Here is a 24,611-nt window from a genome sequence, read left to right on the forward strand (position 1 = left end):
AATGGCACTTTGACTTCTTGACTTAGAGGGCTTACGTTTTCAATTTTAAATTACTTTTTGGGTCCTCCTCAGTCCTTATTTAAACTTATGCCTTTAACAATAGTCATGGTGAGTATTAAAAAGAATTCATATCAAAAAAATATGGTTTTTAATCATGTTTCTGATTATAGGGGCGATCTGTGTTTATGCTAGAAAAATCAGAAAAGTGTAGCAGTAGAAGTTTCTTTTCCCATCTACCCCCTCATGACAGTGGTTTGAACTAATGAACATCAGAATCCATACTATACTTTTGGTTTGTGAATTTTCAATGAGGTTGATAAGAATTGTACTTAGTTATGTTGGTAGAATTTTTTTCAATTCTATAAGAAAAGACATTTTTGCTAACTTTTCAATGACAGTTCAGTGAAAGACTAACCTAAATTTTATTTTCCAACTTTTTGACAATGGATAGTTTTGATTAAGTAAAGAAACTGTTGAGAAAAAAATTACTTTACCAACTTAACAGCTTCTAGGAAATCCACAAAGTTGAAATAAGAAAAGCGTTTTTAAAAAAATTCTTATGTGGCACAAATACTTATCTTTGGTACCTATTTATACACCTGTTTGAAATAAAGAGGATAGGACTCTAGATACTTGTGATTTAAAAAAAATTAGTAAACTCTTTTTTTGGTCTCCATTTGATTAAATATGTAGCATCTTTCCTATTAGGTTTTAGATATTTTGATATTTTTTGTATATTCAACATATTCATTAGAAAAATACAGTTAGCTTTTGTTCTTAAATTTGAAGACTGAAAATAACACAAAATTTTTTGGTAACAATTTTGTTAATAGAACCTTGATTTTCTTTTGCAAAATTGTTGGCTTCTCTCTTTTTTTGAAACCATAGGTATTTAAGAGCAGCATTGTCATATGTTAACAGGAAGTTTTTCTTTAGTGTTTGGGTGTTGTTGGGAAGGATAGTTTTTAAATGCTTTTCATTAATTAATATGCTTATAGTCCTTTGTATCAGTATATCCATTGATATATGGCTCTAAAATGTAAGTTTAAATCTCTGTAAGAGAAGTTTTCTACACATATAAAGAGAAAATATATTACAGTAAAAGTCCATTTATCTGATGTATTATTGTTTACAAATCTCCATTAAAGATGACAATTCTCTAGAACATTGGTATCTCTATAACGTTCACATTGATAGTAAAAGTCCTCTAAGATCCTGATGCAGTTCTTGAATTATCAGATTCTTAATTATCCTAGTCAATTTTAGTTTTAGGGAGAATTTATATATTTTAAGTGTTAGGGAACCAGCCATGATATATGACATATATATGGTGGCTATTAGCAAGGATGTTTGAGTTATATAAACCTCTCTCATCAAGACTGGCTAATAGTTTTGCTGTGCTTTATTCTTAGTTGGATTTTGTACGAGAAGCCAAATTTTGAAGGACACTCCATCTCCTTAGAAGAAGGAGAATTGGAACTCACTGGCCTCTGGGGTATGGAAGATATTTTGGAAAAAAACGAGGAGGCAGAGTCTGCTAAGCCCGTGACAATTGGTTCAATCAGACATGTGGTCCAGGTAGGTTATGGGAAAGCCAGAATCCAACCATTTATTTGAAAATATTTATTGAATGCCAAGGATGATTCTTACTTTGAGAGAAAAGTTCATTTTATAAACTAAGCAAGTGGGAAAAATATTCAATTGGTGCTTTATTTTCTGTAAGTATTTATACACTTCAAATGAATTAGAAAAGAAATATTATCATTGGTTATTCATTTTTTCCCCCACAATAAATCTTGAAGGTTAATTTCTCATTCCTGGCCACCCCCTATCCCTTCTCCAAATGTATTTTATTAATAAACTGATTTTGATGAGTTCTGTATGAACAGATTTTTATTTAGGGTTTTTTTTTTTTTTTTTTTTTTGGTTGCTGTACGAATTCTGATTACCTTGAGTGGTGTATAAGAGTTCTATTTTGGAAAAATAAATAATCCAAAAATAATTCAGTTGACAGTTCAACTCTGGAGTTTCATGTGGATTTTTAAAAAACACACAGATATTTGAGACCACTTTATGAATTGAGTAAAATTTTCGTGGTTTCTTTTTTATTGATGAGAAAGTTGTATCCGAGTCTTTCATTGTGGCTGTTGGGATTTGATGATTCTTTACCTTTCAAAAATGTAATTAATGATGTCTTCCAAGTAGAAAATTAAAACCCCATTTGTGTAATAGAGATCAGCATTGGAGTGCAATAGGGAGAAAAGGAATGTTCTAAAACAAGACTGAGTAAGAATAAGAGTTTTTATGTAAGTGCATAATGTGATAAGCCTTAAGAAAGGCACAAGGAACCCTATTTAAAAATGTCATAGTGATTTACCTGCAGTTTTTGTTTACTGCTCAAATAATATTAGTAACAAAGCAATGTTAAAAATATCCAAATCCTACCATCATGAAGTATCCTCCCTTCATTCTTCTGGATTCTCTATTCTGTCTTGGCCATATTCTAATCTGTATTGTTCTGTAGTTATAATATAGGTGTAAAGCTGTCATTTTCCCACTTAAAATTGGCACTCAATCCTTTTTCTCTTTCCATACCATTTTCCCAAAGATCACACTCAACTTGTAATGTCTCTCAGTGATTTCAAATTGCAGGGGGAGGTATCCAAATCTGGTGGGGGTGGGGGTTTAGCTGCATTCCGGAAGATGGGGTAAAGAAATGAAGCATCCTGGTGAAGAGGCCTCCTGTTTTGCCTAATAATGGCAGACATGATGCAGTTAATGCTTCTCTTGTCACCACATGCTTTGGGGTTTCCATTGAAATGGTGTGCTATCATTTATTTTACCTTTCTACTTTCCAAGGAGCGTAAGGTTGTTTCTAGTTTTTTACTATGTTAAATAATGCTGCATGAACATTTTTTGTGCATTTAATGATTCATAACTTTCCAATTTATTTCCTTGGGGTGAATTTTTCTGAAAGGGCAGGAACACTCTTATGGCTCTTGGTTCATCAGGATTTTTTTTAAAATACAAATTGTGTGTATGGTTTCTTGAAACACAAACTAAGTCACAACATATATTCAAGGAAGTCACCTTTTAATCTCATTAAATTTGTTCCTTTTGGTAATGTTTGGAAGAGCTTCCCCTGAACTAACCCAAGTGTTATTGTTTCTTCTGTACCTGAGTTCACCTAGCTCAGCAATCAAATGTCAATAAAGATTCGATTAGTGCTTAGGCACTTGGCCAAGAGAGGCCTTTTGAAGAGTGATAAACTATGGACATGCAGGACATGGAAAGTGACCAAAATACAGAGATTTATAAATCACCATAAACATGTGCCTTTGTATTAACAACTTAGGTCAAACCAACATCACAGAGATTGGTCATAGTCAAGGAGAGTTAGCACAGGGTTTATGGGCACAGAACAAAAGTTGAGGAAGACTCTGGTGCAACCACCCTACAGACTAGAGCATCTGCACTGGATGGTCGTATCAGAGCAAAGGAACCCAACCTCCTATCACCAAGGAAAGCCAAGCTGTTTTCTCAGGGAGGAGGAGAGAAATAAATATGTTCCAAAACTCTCATATATTTCTGGTGCTCTTTGCTTGAATGTTAACACTCAGATACATGCCTAAAACAATGTGTCTGCCCCCAAAAGCCACATATTATTCATTCATGGATGAAAACAGGAAAGAAATAAAATGGCAGGTGTTCTGTGATATGTAGGTGTATATTTAAGGTTTATTTTAATTATTTGAAAAAATAATGAGCTTACTGTAGATTTACATACATGGTGTAATTATTATATATGTACATATGTGTGTTTTTTTTTCCAGGATTACAGAGTTAGTCATATTGACTTATATACTGAACCAGAAGGGTTAGGAATCCTAAGTTCCTACTTTGACGATACTGAAGAGATGCAGGGGTTTGGTATAATGCAGAAGACTTGTTCCATTAAAGTGCATTGGGGCACGTAAGTATTTTATTTAAAAAATATTTTTAATGAAGTTTTTTTGAGTATAGTACTGGAAAAATTTAAGATATTCTAGCTCTGATTTGTTGTCTTGTTAAGTAACTATCAACTAAAAAGATAATTCAAAGCATGTGCCTTTGATCTTTCATGTGGGTAGAGACCGACACACATGGCACTTCCTTTCACATTTTCACACGATGCTGTTCAAAGCCCCTAAGATGTTGGTTTCACAAATCACAGAAAACTGCAGGAGTATTTTGAAGGAAATGGGAATGTCTCAGATAGGGGAGAAATTAGGATAGGAAGTGCAGACTCCCACACTGAGGTCTCTAAAACGGAGTGCACAGCGCAGAGCACGTGAAGACATCCAGTGAGAGATACAGGAAAAAATGCTAATGCATCTTTATATTTTATTTAAAATCTCTTTTCAAGGTTTTATTTTTTGCATATGTTTTGTAATAAATTTGTAATAGTTTTGGTGGTAATATATAATTTATAAATATTCATCCATTCAGTGAGCGCTCAAAAGTTTTTATCAATGGGATGGATATGCATAGCGCCATGTAATAACTACTACAAGAAACATAAATTATAAAGACAGTGGTAGTACTGTTTTAGATAGGGTGGTCAGGGAAGGTCTCTAGCGACATTTAAGCGGACACCTGGAAGAAGTGGTAGAGTTAGGCCTGGGGATACCTGGAGGAGGAGGAGCCTGGTACGTGGCCGAGGCAGGAAGCACAAACGTGTTGGGCATGTTTGGAGAACAGCTAGGAGGTCCAGGTGACTGGAGTGAGCTAGGAGAACACTGACGAGAGAGAGGCCTTGTGTTACGTCAGGCCTTTTAGGCTTTGGGAAGGGTTTTAGATTACTTGGCGTGACTCAAGTAATCATTGGAGGACTCTGACCTAACTTGTGTTGTAGAAAGATCACTCTAGCTGCTATGAAGAAAATAGACTGTAAAGAGGCAAGGGTGGAAACAAAGAAACCAGTTAGAAGGCAGTTGCAGCTATATAGGCAAGAAGTTTTGGTGGTGAGAAATGGTCAGATTCTGGATTCATTTTGAAAGTAGAACCGACAACATTTGATAACAGATTTTACGTGGGGTGTGAGGGGCTGAGAAATGTCCAGTGTTTGGGACCCCAGCATTTATATAGATGGAGAAAACTTGGAGGAGCAGGTTAGGAGGGAGAGTGAAATTTCAAGAGTTCAGTTTTAGAGAGGTAAAGGTGGACGTGCCAACTGTCTGTTCAAATCAGGTCAGGAGGGAGACTGGATGTGCGAGGCTGGAGTTCTGGAGAGAGGCTGGAGACATTAACTTAGGAGTCATCAGTGTGGAGAAGCGATTTAAACCATGTGCTGGATGAGATCTCAAAGGGAGAGAGTGTAAAGAACAGAAGCCATCTGGGCTTTGGGCACTTTCATATTTAACGATAAGGAAGAAAGGAAGACTCTAAACAGAAGAATAACATGTCTTCATCTCTTGCTGCCTTTAATTTTTTCATATCAATGAGCTCTATAGATCTTTTTTTCTCAAAGTATTAATGTTGAGAAATACACTTTCCTTAGAAAAGAATGAAATAGGTGTCTGCGGTAATATTCTAATCTCAGTTTCTGGAAGCTTTCATGACTCAGGCTTGGGCTATGTGGAAGCATAACAAGCTACATTTAATGTTTCTTACCTTTATGGTAAGTTTAACTTGTCTTGTAGGTGGTAGTTACACACCTGTCATAGTTTTCAGTTTGTGATGGGCCTGCATAGCTTGGACATCTTTCTTTGGGCTATTTATTTCTGTTGCCTCTAGGAGAATAGAAAGCTGCCTTGAATGTCAGTTCAAAGCTTGGACTCAATGAACTTGCTTGGTCAGCTTTGGGACCAGGTCATTCGTACTTTTACAGATCTCCAAGGGAAGTCTGGTTGGTTTGGGAGAATTCAGCTGATGAGATGTCCCTGGGCTCCTTTTGCTCCTTTTGCTGCACTGGTCCCCTAAACTGGTATAAGAGAGATCTTTGCTGTGTGAGTGACTTTTTAAGATTTCATTAAGAGATATACTCCAGGGCTATTCACTCTAGATTAGACTCTTCTGTATATATGTAAAATAAGGGCATTACTTGTCAAATTTTTATTTTGGAAAATGAATTAATTTCTAGGTAAATTTTCCTTTCATATCTTGTTGAGTATTATCTGTTTTTCGACCTTTAATAGCTGGCTAATGCCAGCAGCCATCCTCCCAGAGGGGAGGGTATATCTATTTTGGGGGTATATTTCTAATAAATAAAAACAAATAATTTTAGAACTTCAATGGAAGCCTCAAGAGCATTGTTTAAATAAGGAAGACAAGCTTTGGTTATTTTCTCACGGTTAGGATTAGTTAGTAGAATAAGTACTAGAATACTTATGGGGAAAGGACTTCTCTTTTTAATAGCCAAATATTCTTTGATGAATTTTGTCATGAAATAATTGATCATACAGAAGAATATATGTGCGTTATGAAGCCTAGTAATACAACAGACCTGCGTGTGCCCACCACCCAACTGAGGCCCTCACCATTGCCAACACCGACGCATCATTGTGTGGCCCACCTCGATCCCATCTCCCCAACTCCTCTCCACACACATAACCTTGCTCTGGAATTTTGTGTTTTCCTTATACCCTTATTTTACAATTTCACCCTACAGTATCTGCCCCTACAATGTTTTAGCTGTACTTGCTTTTGAACTTTGTAATCTGTGTTTTATTACTATGTAAAATTCACTATATATATATTTTTTGTAGAGTATACCATATCAGAGCCCAACATTTTATTATGAAAGTTTTCAAGCATACACAAAAGTATAAATAGTTCAGTGAACATCCATTTACCCTCCATTTAAATTATTTAATAATTGTTAACATTTTGCTTCATTTGCTTTATTTTTTTTCTGAGCACTTGAAAGCAAGTTGCAGATATCATGACCCTTCATTCCTGTATACTTCAGCCAGAATCTATAATGACATTCTGCTACATACCTATCATTATCACACCTAAGAAAATTAACAATATGTCCATGATAATATCGAATCTATAGCCCCTAACCAAATCTTCCCTGGTCTCAGGAATGTCTTTCATGGATTAAAAATAATAATAATGATTTTTATATATATGGTCGTCCTGTTTTTTTAAGTCTCCTTTGATCTCTAAAGTACCCCAATCTTTGTTCCCTACGCCACTGACAATTTGAAGACTTTGGATCAGCTGTCTTAGAGAACATGCCACTTTCTAGATGTGTCTTTGTGTGCTTCTCCACAGTGCCATCTAACTTGTTCCTCTGTCTTCTGGTTTTCTGTATGAGAGGTTGGGTCTGGAGGTATGATCAGATGCAGAAGGAACACTTTTGGAAAGGGTACTTCAGGTAGATGCTGCCACATATTCATGTCGTGTTACGAAAGGTGGCAGTGCTCATCAGCTTCCCGTTAACGATACCAAGTCGGGGTGCTTGGTTATGTTGGTGCAGTTAACCACCTCTCGCCATCATAAGGGTATGTTTCCCCCTTTGAGATTCATAGCTTCCCCTCTTTTAACTTCAAAGTTGGTACATTTATATTTACTCTCTTGAATATCGAGTTGGTTTCTGTAAATAGTCAACATTCATGTGTACCCATGTCTAGAGAATAAGACAGGATCCAACTGGAAATACTGTTTTTTGGCTTAAGTACAAATGAACAAGACCAATTTTTCTTGTGTGACTCAAAGGGTATTTCTAAGAGTCATTATACAAATACTTTTAGTAAATATATAGATGGATATTGTTATTACCTCAATAATATTCATTTGTATGCATACATTTATGTTTTTTTTTTAAAAAAAGCTCATTCATAATATAGGCAAAAGCTCATTACCTAAGTACATAGAAAATAAAAGTATACCTCTGAAATAACACTGAAATAACACTGCCCGGAGTACTTTCCCCTTCTCCTGACAGCCTCACGAATAATGCATCTTGTTGGAATAGAATTTAAGAAAAGTGAATCACTATCTTGTTGGAATAGAATTTAGGAAAAATGAATCACTGCCTGTATGAGTTTTCAAATTCCAAAGTCCACCCAACATTCAGAAATGTCTGTCTGAGTTCCCCAGCAGGCCCTTAGCACTCACCCACCAAGGAAGTAGTCTCAGAACAGCAGCCTTTTCAAGTGTATCAATTTATGTGTTCAGTTTTTTAATGAAGTCCTCTTTACCCAAAACGACCTTGCTTCTATAAATGTTAGGTGACTAAATCACATGCTTCAAGGAAAGTGAAATGTTTAGTATCAGATGAGTAAATCTCAGAATAGACTATAAGAGAAGCGATTTAATGCACTGGTACTTCAGCCAGCAGCATTGCAAAATCTCAGATCAGGATTGTTTATGAACCATCCATTGTGTTTATGAAAAATTCAGCCCATTCACTCGTGAAGAGTCAGACTTCGAAGCTCTTGGCTTGTTAGCATAATAGCACAATTTATGGCGAACTGCCATTATTTACTTAGGTCATGAAATGTGTGGTGTGCCTGGGAGAGCCCTGAGCTCCAAAAAATATGTAATGCGCCCTAATTGTCAGGCTTAAACATTAGGAGGTTTTAAAGGCCCCCACTCTTAGCCTCTGTTTTCTTGTGGTTTCAGGGCGTGGCAGTGGTATTTAAAAGATAAGCCTCTTTTTTTTTCTTTAGTTTTTTTTTTTTATTATTGAAGTATATTCAATGTTTGTACAGAAAGGTGCACAAGAAATTGTAAGCATGTAAACTGAGTGAATTTTCAGTGTAACCATCATCCAGATCAAGAAATAGAACATAACCAGTATTTCAGAAGCCTCCCTTATTCATGCTTCTTCCTGGGCATTCACTTGCTCGCTGTTATCCTGACTTCTAACACTGTGGATTCATTTTGATCTCACACAGATACACCACACACAGCCTCTCGATATTTTGTGTGTGTGTGTGTGTGTGTGTGTGTGTACAGGTCTTCATGGGATTTTGATTGTAAATCCCTATATAGTGAGTCTAAAGAAGTTACTGATTTATCCAGGGAATTTTTTTTTTTTTAACAAAAATCATCACCAAAATATGCCCTTGGGCAAAATTTTGGAGCAAGAGAAAAGCAAAAAGGGGAATCGGACCCATTTTGCTGGTAAGAGATCTCGTTTACAACTGTGCTCTCTCTCTTTGGCATGGTGTGCTGGGGGGCATGGTGCAGTGCCCCAGCTAGGATACTAGCGGGGCTAACGAAGGACTGAAGAGTAGACGTGATCACCAAGAATTATATATTTGTTTATGAAGAGGGTATATAACACCTCACTTACATAAAAGTCACTTCTCCAGCAACATCACCTTTCCAGAACCTTCCCAGGAGCCAGGATATTGACAAGACGTTGCACAGCCTTCAGAGGCAGTTCTAACAGGCATGATTTTCTGGCTTCCTGGCTTCTAGCACATTAGGGGAGGGTGGGGCTGCTGGTTCCCTGACCACAGCAGAAGTGACAGCTGACAAGCCTGATAAAAGGGTGTGGTATTAAAATAAGCCATTAAAATCAGTTCCGAGAACTCAGAAAGCTTTGGGGCCCGGGAACAGGCAGCCTTACAGACCTTTGGAGCCTCCGAGAACAGCACTGTGCATTGTCATGCTCACAATGTCATCCTGAGTCATTGAGAAAAGAGGAGATTTTGTGTACTTCTGGAATGAGAAAAATTGCCATCAAAACATGATTAGGAGCCTGGCTCTAGAGTCGGCTTGAATCAGCTCTGCATTTGGTACCTGCAGCTGTGTGGCCCTAGGCAATTTACTTAACCTCATCTGTAAAATGGGGACAGTAGCATTCCTTCTTCATAGCATTGTTGTGAGGATTGGATGACACTCTGGGTGACATTCTTGTTAAGCTCTAGGTGGATGTTAGCTGTTATTAATTTCTGACACTGTGACAAACAAGTGGGTAGAACATCCTATTCTTTGGTTACAAATGAGATGTTGCCTTTTAAAACAAAGCTTGAGATTTCCTAGCTAGGGCCTCTGTAAATACACACAGTGCAAAAGAACTGCAGTTGACACTTGAACAATATGGGTTTGAACTGCATGGATCCACTTATAGGTGGACTTCAAACGCGTGTTGTTCAAGGATCAATTGTATTTTTATTACTTGAAAGTAATAGAGACCTTTACAACTTGGAAGCAATTCATAATATAAATTAAAATTAGTGGACAAAGTCAGCCAAGGAAACAAACCAAAGACTCTTAAGAAGAGGCATCTATAATGAATGGCTTTTTCCTCTTCGAGTCTAACATTAATACCTCAGTATAACTGTACATCGTCCAGATCCACATCTTCTCCTGTTCTTTTCCTTGCTCATCAGTGAAGTCCTGTGTACCACTAAACACAAATGACAAATTGTTTCTTTCCTTCCTTGGTGCTTATTTAGATGGCTGATTTATGAAGAACCTGGATTTCAGGGTGTCCCTTTTATCCTGGAACCTGGTGAATACCCTGATTTATCCTTCTGGAATACAGAAGCAGCATACATTGGATCCATGCGGCCTCTGAAAATGGTAAAAATGAAATCCAACAAAGTATTCTTGGAGTCAGTGATTCTTTGCCAGCCTTACATCTATAATTCACAGGATGCGACTTTGAAGCAATAAAGTAAACTTTTTAGAAACAGATGTGTAGTAAATAATAGAAGGGATATCTTGCTGGGCGCTACAAGTGAGAAAATGTGGATAAGCTCAAGTCCTTTGCCTTCAAGGCATTCTAAGCTCAGGGCAGGTATAAGAAGTGAAGAATTAACCATTTGTGGGAAACAGGAGGAAGGACAAAGTCCAACTTGGGAGTAATGTGACAGAAGGAGGTACTTAGGAGAGCTTCAGGATAAATAAAGTTGGATCTTAAAAACCAAGCAGGGTGATTTTGGATGGAGATGTCAGGGAATGCACTGCATGAGCTGGGACAGCGGGACACGCTCCAGACCAGCCCAGTTGTAGTGATTGACAGAGGACTGGGTGGCAGCTTTGGGGGCACCAGGGCTGGCTGCCCATATGTGCATCTGTACTTCCTCTAGGCTACCCCTGTGTTTTGCCTTGTTTTTATTTTTCTGCCAAACCCTAAGCCTTGAGAGGATCCAGGCTGCATCTGTCTTGTCCTCCATGTTGAGCACAGTGTGTGCTGCATCATAGTAGGTGTTCACTAAATACTGTGGCATGAGTGAGGCTCTGATTACATGCATGTTTTTGAAATCCCACTTTGTGGCTGTCTTCTGAGTCAGTCTGAAATTAGAAAGTGAGGAAGATGATCCTTCCTGCCAAAGCCTGTGGTTTACTAACCTGCATGTTTGCTGATCTTAATGCAGACAATTTGGGGCATTTTTCTGAAGTTAAATCCACTTTCAAAGAAAAAGTTTTGTGAGTTTTGTGAATGCATCAAAGAATAGCCCCCAGTTTAAAAGGCAGTTTTTAATGATAACTTACAAAACTGAAGTTTATGGCATTTTAAATGGATTACTTTTGAAAAGAGTACTTACTTGGTTGTATAAGCTCTGGTTTGTTCACAAAATCAGCCACATTCCTTTGTGATTACAGTTCATTTAGTGCATCTGGGCATCTTTGGCTGCACTTATTTAAAACTGTTAAGTATATGTTGGTAAAAAATATCCTTCTAATTTTCCCACTGCTGATTTTAACTCTTCTCCCATTTAATATTCTAATGTAATAACTTTTCTATGGTTTATCTTTAGTGAGTTTTGGGGGATTTACAAAGAAGTTTTTATTATAAAAGTTTGGAAACCCCACAGACCCATCCTTTGGGATCTTTTAAATTTTATCTAATAGTTTTTCTTATTATTTCAAGAGTCTCTCTAGATCACATTGTGAACTTCGGTGTACTTCAACATGTTTGTAAGCCATTGGTTGCAAAATCAAATGCCTCTGGGGGCCAGGCAGCGAACAGACATGAGTGAGGCTGGCTGGGAGTTGAACCAAGGGAGGGCAGAGACAGGCAAACCAGAGCCTGTGTCCTGGCTGGAGGATGAGCCCAATGTAGAGTTAATAAGTGCTAAAGATGAAGGTTGCTATCTGTGAGAATTTGGGTCCAGAGATGTTAGATCTTGGGACTGCTTTTTAAGAGAAGTTAGAAGTGTGTGTGTGTGTGTGTGCGCGCGCGCGCACGCGTGTGTGTGTGTAATTTACTCATTTAAAAAAAAAAATTAAAAAAAAACCCTAAAACTTACCAGGTCAAAAAACACACCTAACAATGAGGTTCGGCTTATAGACCACCTTTGTGCGTCTCTGTTCTAAACTGTCTTCTTCATGTCTTCACCTGCACTGTTGGTAATTTTAGAACTATCTCAATGTACATTGAAACAAATGAGAATATAATTGCACTGAGGTTCAATGGCTTACCATAACCCGCCATGTGTAATACAAAAGGTAAAATATCAATGAAAAACCATTATTCTTAAACTGTTATTTTCTTTTCAGGGTGGCCGTAAAGTTGAATTCCCTATAGATCCAAAGGTAAAAAAAAATGTTTATTTTTAAAAATTTTATTCCTATTCCATCTCCATGAAGCTATTTGGGTGATTTTACATATCAACCTCCGTAAAACATTACTCCCGTCACAGGAAGTTGTCTTAACTTACACGTGCCATCCTGCAGGCTGGAAAATGATACTAATGGCACTAGTTATCATTAACAGCACGTGTAGCGATGCTCAAAAGGTTCATTGTTGTATTACGTTTATAATTTGTAGTTGTATTTACTAATTGCAGGGCCTGTTGCTGCTTGCCAGTTAGCAAGGAAAAAAATTTCTTTCAAGACAAGTTCTCCCTACTCCAAAATGCTCTTTCTACTTCAGACATCTGTAACACAGAGCTTGATCTATAGTTTTTCATTTTAAAGCAACTCTGGTTCTTTTGTTTGACCTAAGCAAAATACTGAATATCAGTTCTAGACACTGAAACAAAAATCAGTTATTTCTGAATTATCTTTTAAACCTTGGCTTTGGGCTAAACACATCAGGAAAAAAATTCTGATTTTCAAAATAAGATCCTGTTATTCAGTGACTTTTTAAAAATACGATGAGAACATTTTAATTTGTGTTCCAGGACTTAGTGATATATTAAATGACTGATTTAATATTTAGCTATTGAGATATTTAACTTCTTAAAAATTGCTGGTATATCTCATTTCTATTACAGGTAGTGATTTATGAAAAGCCTTCTTTCGAAGGTAAAAGTATGGAACTAGAAACAGAAATGTATAGTTTTGTCACGGAAGGAAGTGAAACAGAAGAAACAACTGGAGACGAAGGTTTGCCATTGACATCGGTGGGATCTATGAAAGTTCTAAGAGGCATGTAAGTAGACAGGCATAACCTAGAAGAATGTCCTTTTCTTCTTTTCAATAAATAAATATGGCCTCTCCCCCCCCGCTCAAAAGAACATTCCAGATTGTATGGGAGAGTGAATTTCAAACATGTTCTCCCCAGACGGTTGTGACCTGGATTTGATACCAGTTTGAGGGCCTGGTTTGGGGTCAGTCAGCTGAGCAAAGCTAATAAATTGGCCCATCCAGATTGATCAAATCTGCAATCTTGTTTATTAATATTATGCTCCAAACTATTGAAATGTTGGTTTGCTATTTTTATAATCGTATTTTGTACTTTATAGATCTTACATATTTCCTTGGAAGTATACACTGAAAATGTTGTTAATAGCCAAAAATACATAATATTTTATTTACTATTCAAAGAAAGTTTATCCAGTTTTATTTGCTGGTGTTCTTTGAGTCAGTCCTTATTACACACACACGCGCACGCGCGCACACACACACATACACACACACACACACCCCTATACTCCTTTATAAAACATTGATATGTACTTCTTAGATTGTTTTCTTGGGGGCTGTTCTGTTAGTCTCTTAAATTTTAGAGAAGAATTCCTATTGTCATAATGCATGAGTCCATGTCTAACTTTAGAACTATTCGTAGTTGTCAATGAAACTGATATGTACATTGAGAAAATTTTAACAAAATGAGAATTACTACTCCTTCATGTTCTTTCTGTTGCAGTTGGGTTGCTTATGAAAAGTCTGGATTTACAGGTCATCAGTATTTGCTTGAAGAAGGAGAATACAAGGACTGGAAAGATTGGGGAGGCTACAATGGAGAACTTCAGTCTTTACGGCCTATATTAGGTGTAAGTTAAAGAAAAGCTAATAGCTAATATTTGATCTTTTGGGGATAATAAATTACTAGCCTTTGAATTTTGACTTTTTTCTTCTCAATAGGATTTTTCAAATGCTCACATGATAATGTACAGTGAAAAAAACTTTGGATCTAAAGGTTCCAGTATTGATGTATTAGGAATTGTTGCCAATTTAAAGGAGACCGGATATGGAGTGAAGACGCAGTCTATTAATGTACTGAGTGGAGTGTGAGTAAAAAACACAATTGGGATTTTAAACATGGGTTTTACCTTGGCTTGTGTTAAACTCATAAATTCTTTGACAGGGTAGGCACTCAAGAAATAGCTCAACAAATAAACATTAAATCAGTCATTTAATACCCACTGCCACAATGCTTCCATAACCACTTTTCAAAATCTTTCTCAGATCATCTTTTTTCATGTGTAATATAACACGAGTAGGGTTTTGGGTTTTATGGGAGAAATCTACAGATCTACTTCTGTTGTCGTTCTGCATGGAAACAGCTCATGAATGTCTTATAATGGGAATCAAATAATAGTGATTTAACGAGAAACCCGAGGTTGGGACAAAGCCCTATTCCGTTTTCCTGTGGTGCTCCACCTGCTTCATTACATTTCTTTACTATTATTTCGACATAAAAATAATTGTTTCAGTGTACCTGGAGTTAGCAATTGAATGTTTTATTAATGTTAAACGAAGTTTTTATTGAAAGATGATTAGTCAAAACTCTTTGGGATACAAGTGACTGCAAGACAACCTAAATTGGCGTGATAAAAATGGAATTTATTGGCCTACATAACTGAAAAGTCTTGGAGAATATTTTGCTCAGTCATGGCTAGATACAGGGGTCGGACACTGTCATGAGAACTAGTTTGTATTACTCGACTTGGCTTTTTTCTGTGTTGGCTTCACTTTAGACAGGCCCCTTTCACTGGTGGCCTGTGGCAGTATCATTTGGCTTTTGTTCTTCTGTCTCACTACTTCCAGTGAGAAGAGGGTCTTTTTCCCACGAGAGTTCTGGGTTTGACTTTGATTCTGTAGCCTTAAGTCTTGTGCACCTGCCGAAATCAATCACTGTAGCCAAGGAGATGGCCATGCCTGCCTTATGTGCCCATCCCTGGAGCTGAGAGGTAGGGTCAGTCCTATGAGAGCCACCTATATGTGATTGGAGTGAGTAGTTCCCAAAGAACATCAGAAAGAATAGGGACAGATACCAGATGGGAAAAAGAGATGCCTATTAGAAGGAGTTATACAATTATTCTTATGATCCAGGCTGATGTCAGTTGTAATTTGTTATAGGTGAGAGTATTCTTAAATGGTTATATGAAATCATTTGACATTGGTTTTGTTAAAGTGTTTGATATTAGGTTTTATGCTATGAGTAGTAACATAGGCTATTTGAATCATTCTGACCTCAACTATTGTATTTCATGGGGCCTCCCACAGTAGCCCTGGACATTTGAGATGTGTCTACAACATAATATATGCTTTTACTATTAGTCATGTTCACCAAATTCTTGTGTATGCTGTCTTGGCAGAATGACATTAGGGATTTCTAGGTCTGCCATGCTTAACAGGAATTATCTTCTACTGGGTCCTGTTCTGGAGCCCTAACATTTTAGAATCCACCATAGATAAAAGGTATGGTATGGCAGAAATCATCCGAAATGTTGTTGTGGCTCTATTGTATTTTAGATTGCCTTTAAAGATAATTATTTGGAAGGAAAATACAGTGACCAAGTCAACTGGGGAAACAGCTGTACATTTTGATGCTCACCAGGTGTGTTGGTTCTGTTAGTCAGCGCCCAGTCATGCACTCCTGAAGAGGAAGCAAAAGGATGCTGGGCAGAATTTCCTTAGGGCGTTTGTGTAGATTATGCTGTAAGCACAGGCAGAATTATTGTACCCAGAGCCAGTCTTTCCTTTTTGCCCAGCCCTTGTTTATTTGAAATCAGTTTCCTTCATAAAATGTTGCTTTTATATGTTTCTATTTTTAGTTATTTCTAGTAGCATTTCCTGGCTTAGGCTTTTTTCTCTGGTTGTAGCAGTTGAGTTTTGATACTGGAGGAAGTTTAAAGGAGGTGCGCATACGCACACACTCCACCACTTCCTTTCAAATGTTGTGGCTGTGGAAAGGTTTCTGTTTTAACTAGGGCCAGCCGCTTCCTCATATTTCATTTTACAAATGTTTACTGAGGTCTGTTATGTGCAAAGCATTATATTACATCCTCGAAGTGTATATATGTACATATATGTCTACATATACATATGTATGTATATGTGTGTGTATATATGTATGTGTGTGTGTGTGTGTGTGTGTGTGTATAACATAATTATTGCTACAAAAGTCATAGTGATTAAGTGCTTCAGGAATCCACAGCAGAGGGATTACTTTCCAGTTTGAACACAGGGAAACAGGGAAGACTCTGGACGAGCTGGCATTGCAGTTGCGCCCTGTGGGTCAGTAAGAATCGAACTGTGCCAAGATTTGAGGGAGGAAGACTAACCTATTCATTTCTAATAGTTTCAAAGAAAAATAATTTTAACGACTCTATTCTTATTGGTAAATAAGCATTTTAGTTTGGGTCTTTATTTCTTAGTGTGGAAATCAAAGTCAGAAAACAGGTTTTTTTTGAGGTTCTTGGTCTCTGAGAGTATCCCAAGAGGTTCACTATCATGTGGGCAATAAATGCCCTGGGTGGTAAACTCACTACAAGCTCTGAAAAAGAGACCAGCTTTCTGGAAGGATGCTCATGAATCTAATAGAAGTTTTAGGAACTGCATTCCATTTCTTAATGGAACATCACAAGAAACTTTTACACAGCTCTGCTAATCAATTCTAGTTCTATGCTATACCCTTACTTAAATGGTAGAAACTGGGCACATTTTTTAAAAAAACTAATAGAAAAATGAAATATTTCTTGAGTCCAGCTTAAAAACAAAACAAAACAAAAAAACAAGCCCTATTGTTTTTAACTTTTTCCTCTTCTCCTCCAGAAGGGCTTGTTTGTCCTGCTGCCCTTAAATTCTGAGTCAGGATTCCACCAGGCTGGGACCTGCTTATACTTATACTTGCCTCTCTCCCTCCACAATCCCTGCCAATCTTATAAACAGAAAAGGGTTGATTCACATTTTCTTTTTGATACTCAAGTATAAGTTATAAGTAGACTATAGATCATTCATATATATATATATGAATGATCTATATATATATAGATCTACTTATAACATATATATATATATATATATATATATATAGTCTACTTATAACTTATACTTGAGTATCTGAAAAAGAAAATTACTGACCTTGTTTAAACATATTCTGTGCATGTGAATCAACCCTTTTCTCAGATTCTCAGATCTGAGTTTTGGGGTTTTTTTTACCCTCATATTCATGGGTGATTCATCTGGGGCTGCATATTAGAAAGAAAACAACGCTAATGTCAATTCAAGTAAAATCTTAAATGGTTTTCCTGTTTCAACTTTGGTGAATTAGATAGGCTTACTTGGGTGTTGGGTATTTTCTTAGAAGTGATTTATTTTATAGGAAATTAAGAGTACTCACACTCACTAGTAAAAAAAAAAAAAAATGTACTAAAGCTTCCTCCAGGGCTTGCTCACTTGTCGCCTTCTCTCCTGTGTATTCAGTCTCTCCTTCTCACTGTCTTTTTCTCTTCCAAACCTTGAAGTCAATCAAACAAAAAGGCCTTTTAACCAATCCTCTGTTCCCTGTTAACTCCTTGATAGATCTAGAGTCCTGCCAGGAATACTCTTTGTGGTACAGCTTGTTCTCTTATTTTTAGCATAAGTTCTTTTTTTTAATTTTATCTATTTTTTATTATTTATTTTTTTATGCCTACAGTACCTGGTATTCCTAGGTGGTCTTCCATCCAAGGACTAACCAGGCCTGATCCTACTTAGATTCCGAGATCAGGCGAGGTCGGGCACATTCAGGGTGGCATGGCCGTAGACCACTCTTTTTTATTTTTAAGTCTTGGTTTTTGTAAAGTCGATTTTCTTGTCATGCAGATATTCCTCTCCACATAGTACGTGTTCCATGCTCCTGTCCTGCTTTCGCTTCTCTTTATAGCCAAAGGCTGTGTGAGCAGAGGTCACACACACAGGTACTGAGGGCGGTACCGCCTCACACGACAGACAGACGGCAGCACTGGCACCTGGGCCAACCCACTTTTAAATGAAAATACAAACTTTCACGAAGGTTAAGTGATCTCTTCAAAGTTATCTGAAAGTTAATGTCATGACCACAGCTAGAACCAGGTCTCCCCACTCCTCACCTCACAATGTTAAAGAATAGGTTTGTTTAAGTTGCTAATGAAGTTCTGAAGTGCGGGAACATTATTTTCTGGAATAGACCAACTGGTGCTCATAGTAATTTCTCTGTTCAAACGGCCAGAAGTGAGTGTACAGATGTTAGCAGTCGTATGCTACTTTGCTTGAGATTTTCCCAATGTTCTTTTTCTTCCTGATGGCTGTTCATTTCCTAGTAATGACTCTACTTGAGTTTTTAAGTCAAGCTCTTTAAATAGCAAAATCATAATCCATTCTAATTATGAAGTGTGTGGACTATTCCAAGTATCACTTGAAGGGAGAATTTATAGGGCAAGTGGCAGTTCGAGTCATGAAGTGAAGAGACCTTGGTGAGCCTCAGGAGACTCAGTCATGGGTTCAGTCATCCCCGGCCACTACCCAGCCGCGTCACCTTGGACAGACAAGTCAGTTCCTATTCAGAACACACCAACAGATAATTGTATGTGATACTTCTTACTCACATGTACACTTTTGAGGACAAGAATTTTGTCTTTTCATCTTTGCATGTTAAAAGGATAATCAATGTTTGTTGAATGAATAAATGAATTAAATTTTCTGTGTCTAGGTTTTCCCTTCTGTAAAATGGGAAAATCAGTACCTCCCTAGAAGATTACATGTGATAATAGATATGAAAACATTTTGTAATGTTTTCAGTATGCATAGAGGCATAAAGGCATTATTCCTTTGAGCTGTGAGAGAGCAGGACAATGAATTGAGACACTGAGCTATCTCTTGATTATAACAGAACAAAACTTTTCCCCCCTCAAAGACTTTATCTTTGGATAGGAAATAGCATCCAATTTGTTGGTTTTGTTGATTTTACACTTAAAAGGATAGTGAAAACATTCCAAAGAGATCCATTTTTAGTATTTCTGAGAGTTTGTTCAATTTTGCATATTATCTAGTCACATTGTGTTGGAAATTCTGTTCATAACAAAATTTTAGTTACTTAGCTGGGTTTTTTATTTTTATTTTTAAGCATTTCTTCTGTCAATTTTTGTATAATAGAGACAGCTTCCTGTAATATCTTTCTGGAAAAATATTTTAATGTTATAAGAATTCTTACTTGCCCACTAAAAGAACTTTTACAGGTACTTTTTGAAAGTCCAAATTGTTTCCTTAGAATAGAATTAGAAAAAAAAAAATACAAATACCTCCATGGAAGCTTTCTCAAGGTATAGGATGGAATAAGTGAGAACACCAAAAGGTTCGCTTAAAGATGGTCTTTCATGTACCACTTTGTCATCCAGACAAACCTATTTGTTGCTAAAAGATTAATGGAGAATCAGAAAAATTAAGATTACTGATTAGTAAAACAAATGAAAGTTTCTATATGATACAGTTACCCAAATGTGTGTGTTAGTTTTCCTGTATATGTAAACTATGAACTATAACAAGTCACTGTTTTTGTTTCTTTAGATGGGTAGCCTATGAAAATCTTGACTTCACAGGAGAACAGTATATACTGGATAAAGGCTTTTATACCAGTTTTGAGGACTGGGGAGGAAAAAATTGTAAGATCTCCTCTGTTCAACCCATATGTTTGGTAAGGAGTCATATTTTTCTATGAGAATATTTAACTGAATTCTGGATTCCCTTAATGTGTAATACTTAACACTATAGAAGCTATTCTGAGATTATTTTTAATAATAATTGCTAATTTGGAAGAAAAAACTTTTTCAAGATATATGCTCTACTCATTTCCTTCTCTCTTCCTTTTAAAACTTTTTAGGATTCTTTCACTGGCCCAAGGAGAAGAAATCAGGTAACAAAAGAAATTCAGTTTTTTTTTAATTACGGCCTTCCATTAAAAAGCTGAATTTACATGTTAAAATATCAGATATTTATGACATTTTGTTAGGTTTACCTATTTTTATGCCTTAAAGTATAACTGTATTCTTAATTTAATTTTAATGCTTGATAGCACTAGCCCATATCTGTATACTTTCTATAAAATGCTCTTAAGTAGAATTTTTTTATCATTACATTGAATCAGTTTACATTAATACACTAATATTTCAAATACATGTAGTTATTGCAATAAAGAGTAAAATGAATTTTCATATTTGCTGTGTTCACATTAGACATTTTATATGATCTCTTTTATATGGTCTCTCAGTGAAGCCTTTGAACGCTGTCTACAGTAACTGAAATGTTACATTTGTTATTCAGGCTTTTTAATGGATGTGTTCAGATGGCCATAATTATAGAGGCACAAACACCACTGTAGTCTTCTTTATTGGCATGTGCAAGATCCTAATCAGTCAGCAAATATCTTCCATTCAGAGGGAGTAAAACTATGCTACGTTTCCAAAATATAGTTTCTTGTAAATGTTAGAACTGATGAACAATTACTTTTGGCCACAATAAAGCTTTAAAATGCCTCATAGCTTGTTACAACAGGTTGTTCTTTAGAAAGCTGCCTCTATTGTTGGGTCGTCCTTTGATGTCTCAGAATTACACAAGCATGAATGGTGCAGCCAAAGTATTTCTAATTGATCATTAATGCAGTAGAAAATGAAAAGATTTATAAAATTCATACCAGTTTGCTGTAATGAGCTAACAGGTTGTGTTTGAGTCATTATTTCAAAGGTCGAATAATGTGTTTGCAAAATAATTTTATGTATTTCCATTTCCTTTTTCAAAGATTCACTTGTTTTCGGAACCACAGTTTCAAGGTTCCAGTCACAGTTTTGAAGAAACAACAAGTCAAATTGATGATTCATTTTCCACCAGGTCTTGCAGGGTCTTAGGAGGCAGGTAAGCAGAGTGGACTGGCAGAGCCTTATCACTAGCGGTGGGAGACATTGAATTCGCACACCAGCAAGTATTTAGTGGCCTCTTTAGGTGCTTAGTACTATATGAAACCACCAAATAATACAAGCCTCTGGTAGTGCTAAAGTATCCTTTGCAGCATCTGAGTGCGGGATGTCAGAGGATAATGGAGATCAGTGTGGACCGAGGAAGCTGAAGATCACCACTTCATTATGCAGTGGGATTCACGCTCAGTTCTCTACTCTCTAGGACTGTCCCATCATCACCTGTAAAGGGACTCTAGATAATCTCTAAGGCACTTCCCAAGTTAGATTTTTTTAGAGGTGGATAGGATAGGCATTCTGCATGCTAGGCGAGGGCATGGTTACACTGGTGTGTATGCTAATCAGGGAGTACCAACTCTCTCTAGCTGGGAGGTCTTCGTACTGGGGAGAGGAGAAGCAAGTTTGGACAGGGAGGGTGAGATCAGGTCTTGAAGGCTCCTTCTGAGCAAGACGGGGAAAGGCAATAATATGGAAATGCCATGCTGAAAACAGTAGTTTTGCAAAAGCTTTACAGTAGAGAGTCCAAGGTCAGGGACAACTTGGTCAGGAAAACCTTAGAGCAACCTATCCCAGACATAATGAGGAACCAAGTCTAATAATAATAATAATAATAATAATAATAATAATAATAATAATGCCTTTAATCAGATAGTTCTTTATGGTCCAAACAGCACCATCATATCACTTGTATTGCAAAGCGGAAAGAGCACTGGCTGTGCATTCAAACGTAGATTTACAGTAAAGCCTCATAGTTGATTAGCACATACCCCACCTCTGTCCAGGTTCCTCTTCATCCCCTACCCTGCTTCATTATTACCATCAGACATGTATTTTGTTGTTGTTGTTGTTGTTCACTTATTGTCTGTCTCAGCTCTCTAGAGTGTAAACTTCAGAATAGCAGGAAGTTTGTTTTAGCCCAGCAATGGAAAAGTACCTGACACACAATCAGTCCTCAATGAGCATTTGTTGTATTAAAAAAAATATATATGATGAAACAAAAATGCCCACCTGTTGCAGTGAACCATGGTATATCACAATTTTACACTAATGCTTCCAGGGAAGCTAAGTGACTTAAGTCATTATATTTTGACTCCTGGCCTAGTGCAGAGGTGTTGAAAACAAGTATAAAGGAATGTGAGAGAAGTTTTGAGAGGGAACCAGTAGACCCAGGTGACTGACTAGCTATGAAGGTCAAGGTATTATTCAGAGGACTCCAAGGGCTTGACAGGCTGCACTGGCCAGGAGGATGGTGACACTGATGTGAGGACAAGGAATGCTGGAAGGTGGAGAGGTAAAAACACGAATAACTTCCTGGAGAAAGAAGTCTTATTTCCCAAATGCAAAGCTAACGACTAACTTATTATGAAAAAATATTTGCCACAAGATTAAATGCAGTAAATATGTCCAGATATTTTTGAAGAAAGCACACTTTTAGCATAAGCGTATGTTTATTTTATAGCATGCCACCTCTAAAAGTCAGACTTTTTGAATAGGAATAACTCAAATCACATATTACATGTGCGTGTGGTTTTCCTACTGTAGCTGGGTTGCATATGATGGAGAAAATTTCTCTGGTAACCAATACGTGTTAGAAGAAGGCCACTATCCTTCTCTCTCTGCAATGGGATGCCTGCCTGGAACAACCGTGAAATCTCTTCGTTTTATAGATGTGGTGAGTATGGCAGTGTGACTATAACGTTACAAAGATAAATAGTTCACACAGCTGATGGTCAGAGCAAGAAACTTGCAAATAGACCTACTCAGGATTTAAAATCAGAGGCAGAAAAACAGCTGCAGTAGAACTTTACATCTCAGAACTTTCTGGTCTTTTTGATCTTTAACATGTAAGTTTTTTGTTTGCTGTTTTCTTCAACTTCGGGTAAAGTATTGAGTCAGTCATGGCACATAATCATCATGGGTTAGTTCAAGGTCCCTCTCCTGTGTGTTTCCTTTTTTCCATTTCATATCTGATCCCCATTTCCATTGCTTTCCCCTTTACAGGCACTGTTCTAAAGTGTCTGAGATACAGCTTGTATATTCTTGTTTTGGCAAAAAAATCTATATTTAGGCTTTTGATTTATTAGTTTTTTGCTATAGTTCTCATTGTATTATAAACAATACTTACATTAAAAATTTTTAAGAGCTGTCCATTATGCTGTAGGTATTTCTAGTTTGTTGATTCTAATTGGTACAAGTATTCCATCACATTTTTTTTTTTAAAAATTTAACATTTTTTTATTTTTCTCTCCCCCCCCCCCCCCGTAACCACTAGTCCATTGTCCACGTCCATGAGTCTCTGTTTGTTTGTCCTGTTCATTTGTTGCTTTTAGGTTTATATCCTGCATTTAAGTGATATGTGATTTTTCAACCTTTTCTGTCTGGCTTATTTCGTTTAATATGATTATCTTGAGATCCATCCATGTTGTTGCAAATGGGAATATTTCATCTCTTCTTATGGCTGAGTAATATTCCATTGTATATATATTCCATCACCATACTTTTCATTTAATCCTCATATGTATCCCTATGTACTTGTGTGAGAGTCTCAGGCATGTATATTAAAGAGTGGATTTGCCGGATTTTGTGTGCATGAAATATGCAGTTTTACTAAGTACTGCCAAATTCTGCCACTTTAGATTCTTGCTGGCAGTGCATGAATGTTCTTGTTTCCCACATCATTCTAATTTTTGTCCATTTGAAGGAATTGGGTAGAAAGTATTCTCATTGTTAAGTTGTGTTTCACTATTAGGTTGATATCTCATATACTTAATAGTCATTTGGGTTTTCTGTCCAATGAATTGCCTATTTATATACTTTGGCTCTTTATTTAGTTTCCTGTATCTTTTGTTATTAATTGCAGAAATTTCATACAGTTTATACATCTGTTACTGCTTTAGAGATGTGCAGGCAAATGGCTTTTCCCAGTTTACCATGTATGTGCCAATCCAGATTACAGTGCCCCCTTTTGAACTACGTCTTTAACTTTGATGTAGTCAAAGCAACATTCAATAGAACAAAACTGTAAGATAATGTTCACGTTAGTCTGAATATCTGTAGTTTTGGAAATATATATATATATATTTTTTTGGTAGCTGATCTCTCGCTTTAAACATATATAGTTGATTTTAGTTTTAAAGGCAGAAAGAATTAGCTTTATCTCATCCCTTACTGCCTGTTCAAATTATTAAAATGTTGACCTTTCTGAAGATGTGAAAATAGCAGTGAAACATGGAATGATGTGGTAAGATTCATTTGTTTATGGATATCACAAATCATCTCTAC

General features: G+C 36.7%; 1 protein-coding gene and 1 pseudogene across 1 annotated transcript in view; one reads left to right on the top strand and one right to left on the bottom strand.

Annotated features, from left to right (window-relative positions):
* CRYBG1 (crystallin beta-gamma domain containing 1) overlaps positions 1-24,611 on the top strand; it is a 172,130-nt gene that overhangs the window by 138,314 nt on the left and 9,205 nt on the right. The window contains exons 7-17 of the mRNA XM_016155740.2: positions 1,413-1,578; positions 3,834-3,973; positions 10,401-10,527; positions 12,451-12,486; positions 13,170-13,327; positions 14,045-14,171; positions 14,263-14,408; positions 19,930-20,056; positions 20,243-20,275; positions 21,158-21,270; positions 22,872-23,001. Coding sequence (XP_016011226.2) covers positions 1,413-1,578; positions 3,834-3,973; positions 10,401-10,527; positions 12,451-12,486; positions 13,170-13,327; positions 14,045-14,171; positions 14,263-14,408; positions 19,930-20,056; positions 20,243-20,275; positions 21,158-21,270; positions 22,872-23,001 — 1,303 coding nt within the window. The remainder of the gene's footprint in view (positions 1-1,412; positions 1,579-3,833; positions 3,974-10,400; positions 10,528-12,450; positions 12,487-13,169; positions 13,328-14,044; positions 14,172-14,262; positions 14,409-19,929; positions 20,057-20,242; positions 20,276-21,157; positions 21,271-22,871; positions 23,002-24,611) is intronic.
* LOC118605257 lies at positions 18,035-18,153 on the bottom strand (annotated as a pseudogene).

The sequence above is a fragment of the Rousettus aegyptiacus genome, unplaced genomic scaffold (assembly GCF_014176215.1).
Source record: "Rousettus aegyptiacus isolate mRouAeg1 unplaced genomic scaffold, mRouAeg1.p scaffold_m13_p_1, whole genome shotgun sequence".
In the NCBI taxonomy this organism is placed as follows: Eukaryota; Metazoa; Chordata; class Mammalia; order Chiroptera; family Pteropodidae; genus Rousettus; species Rousettus aegyptiacus.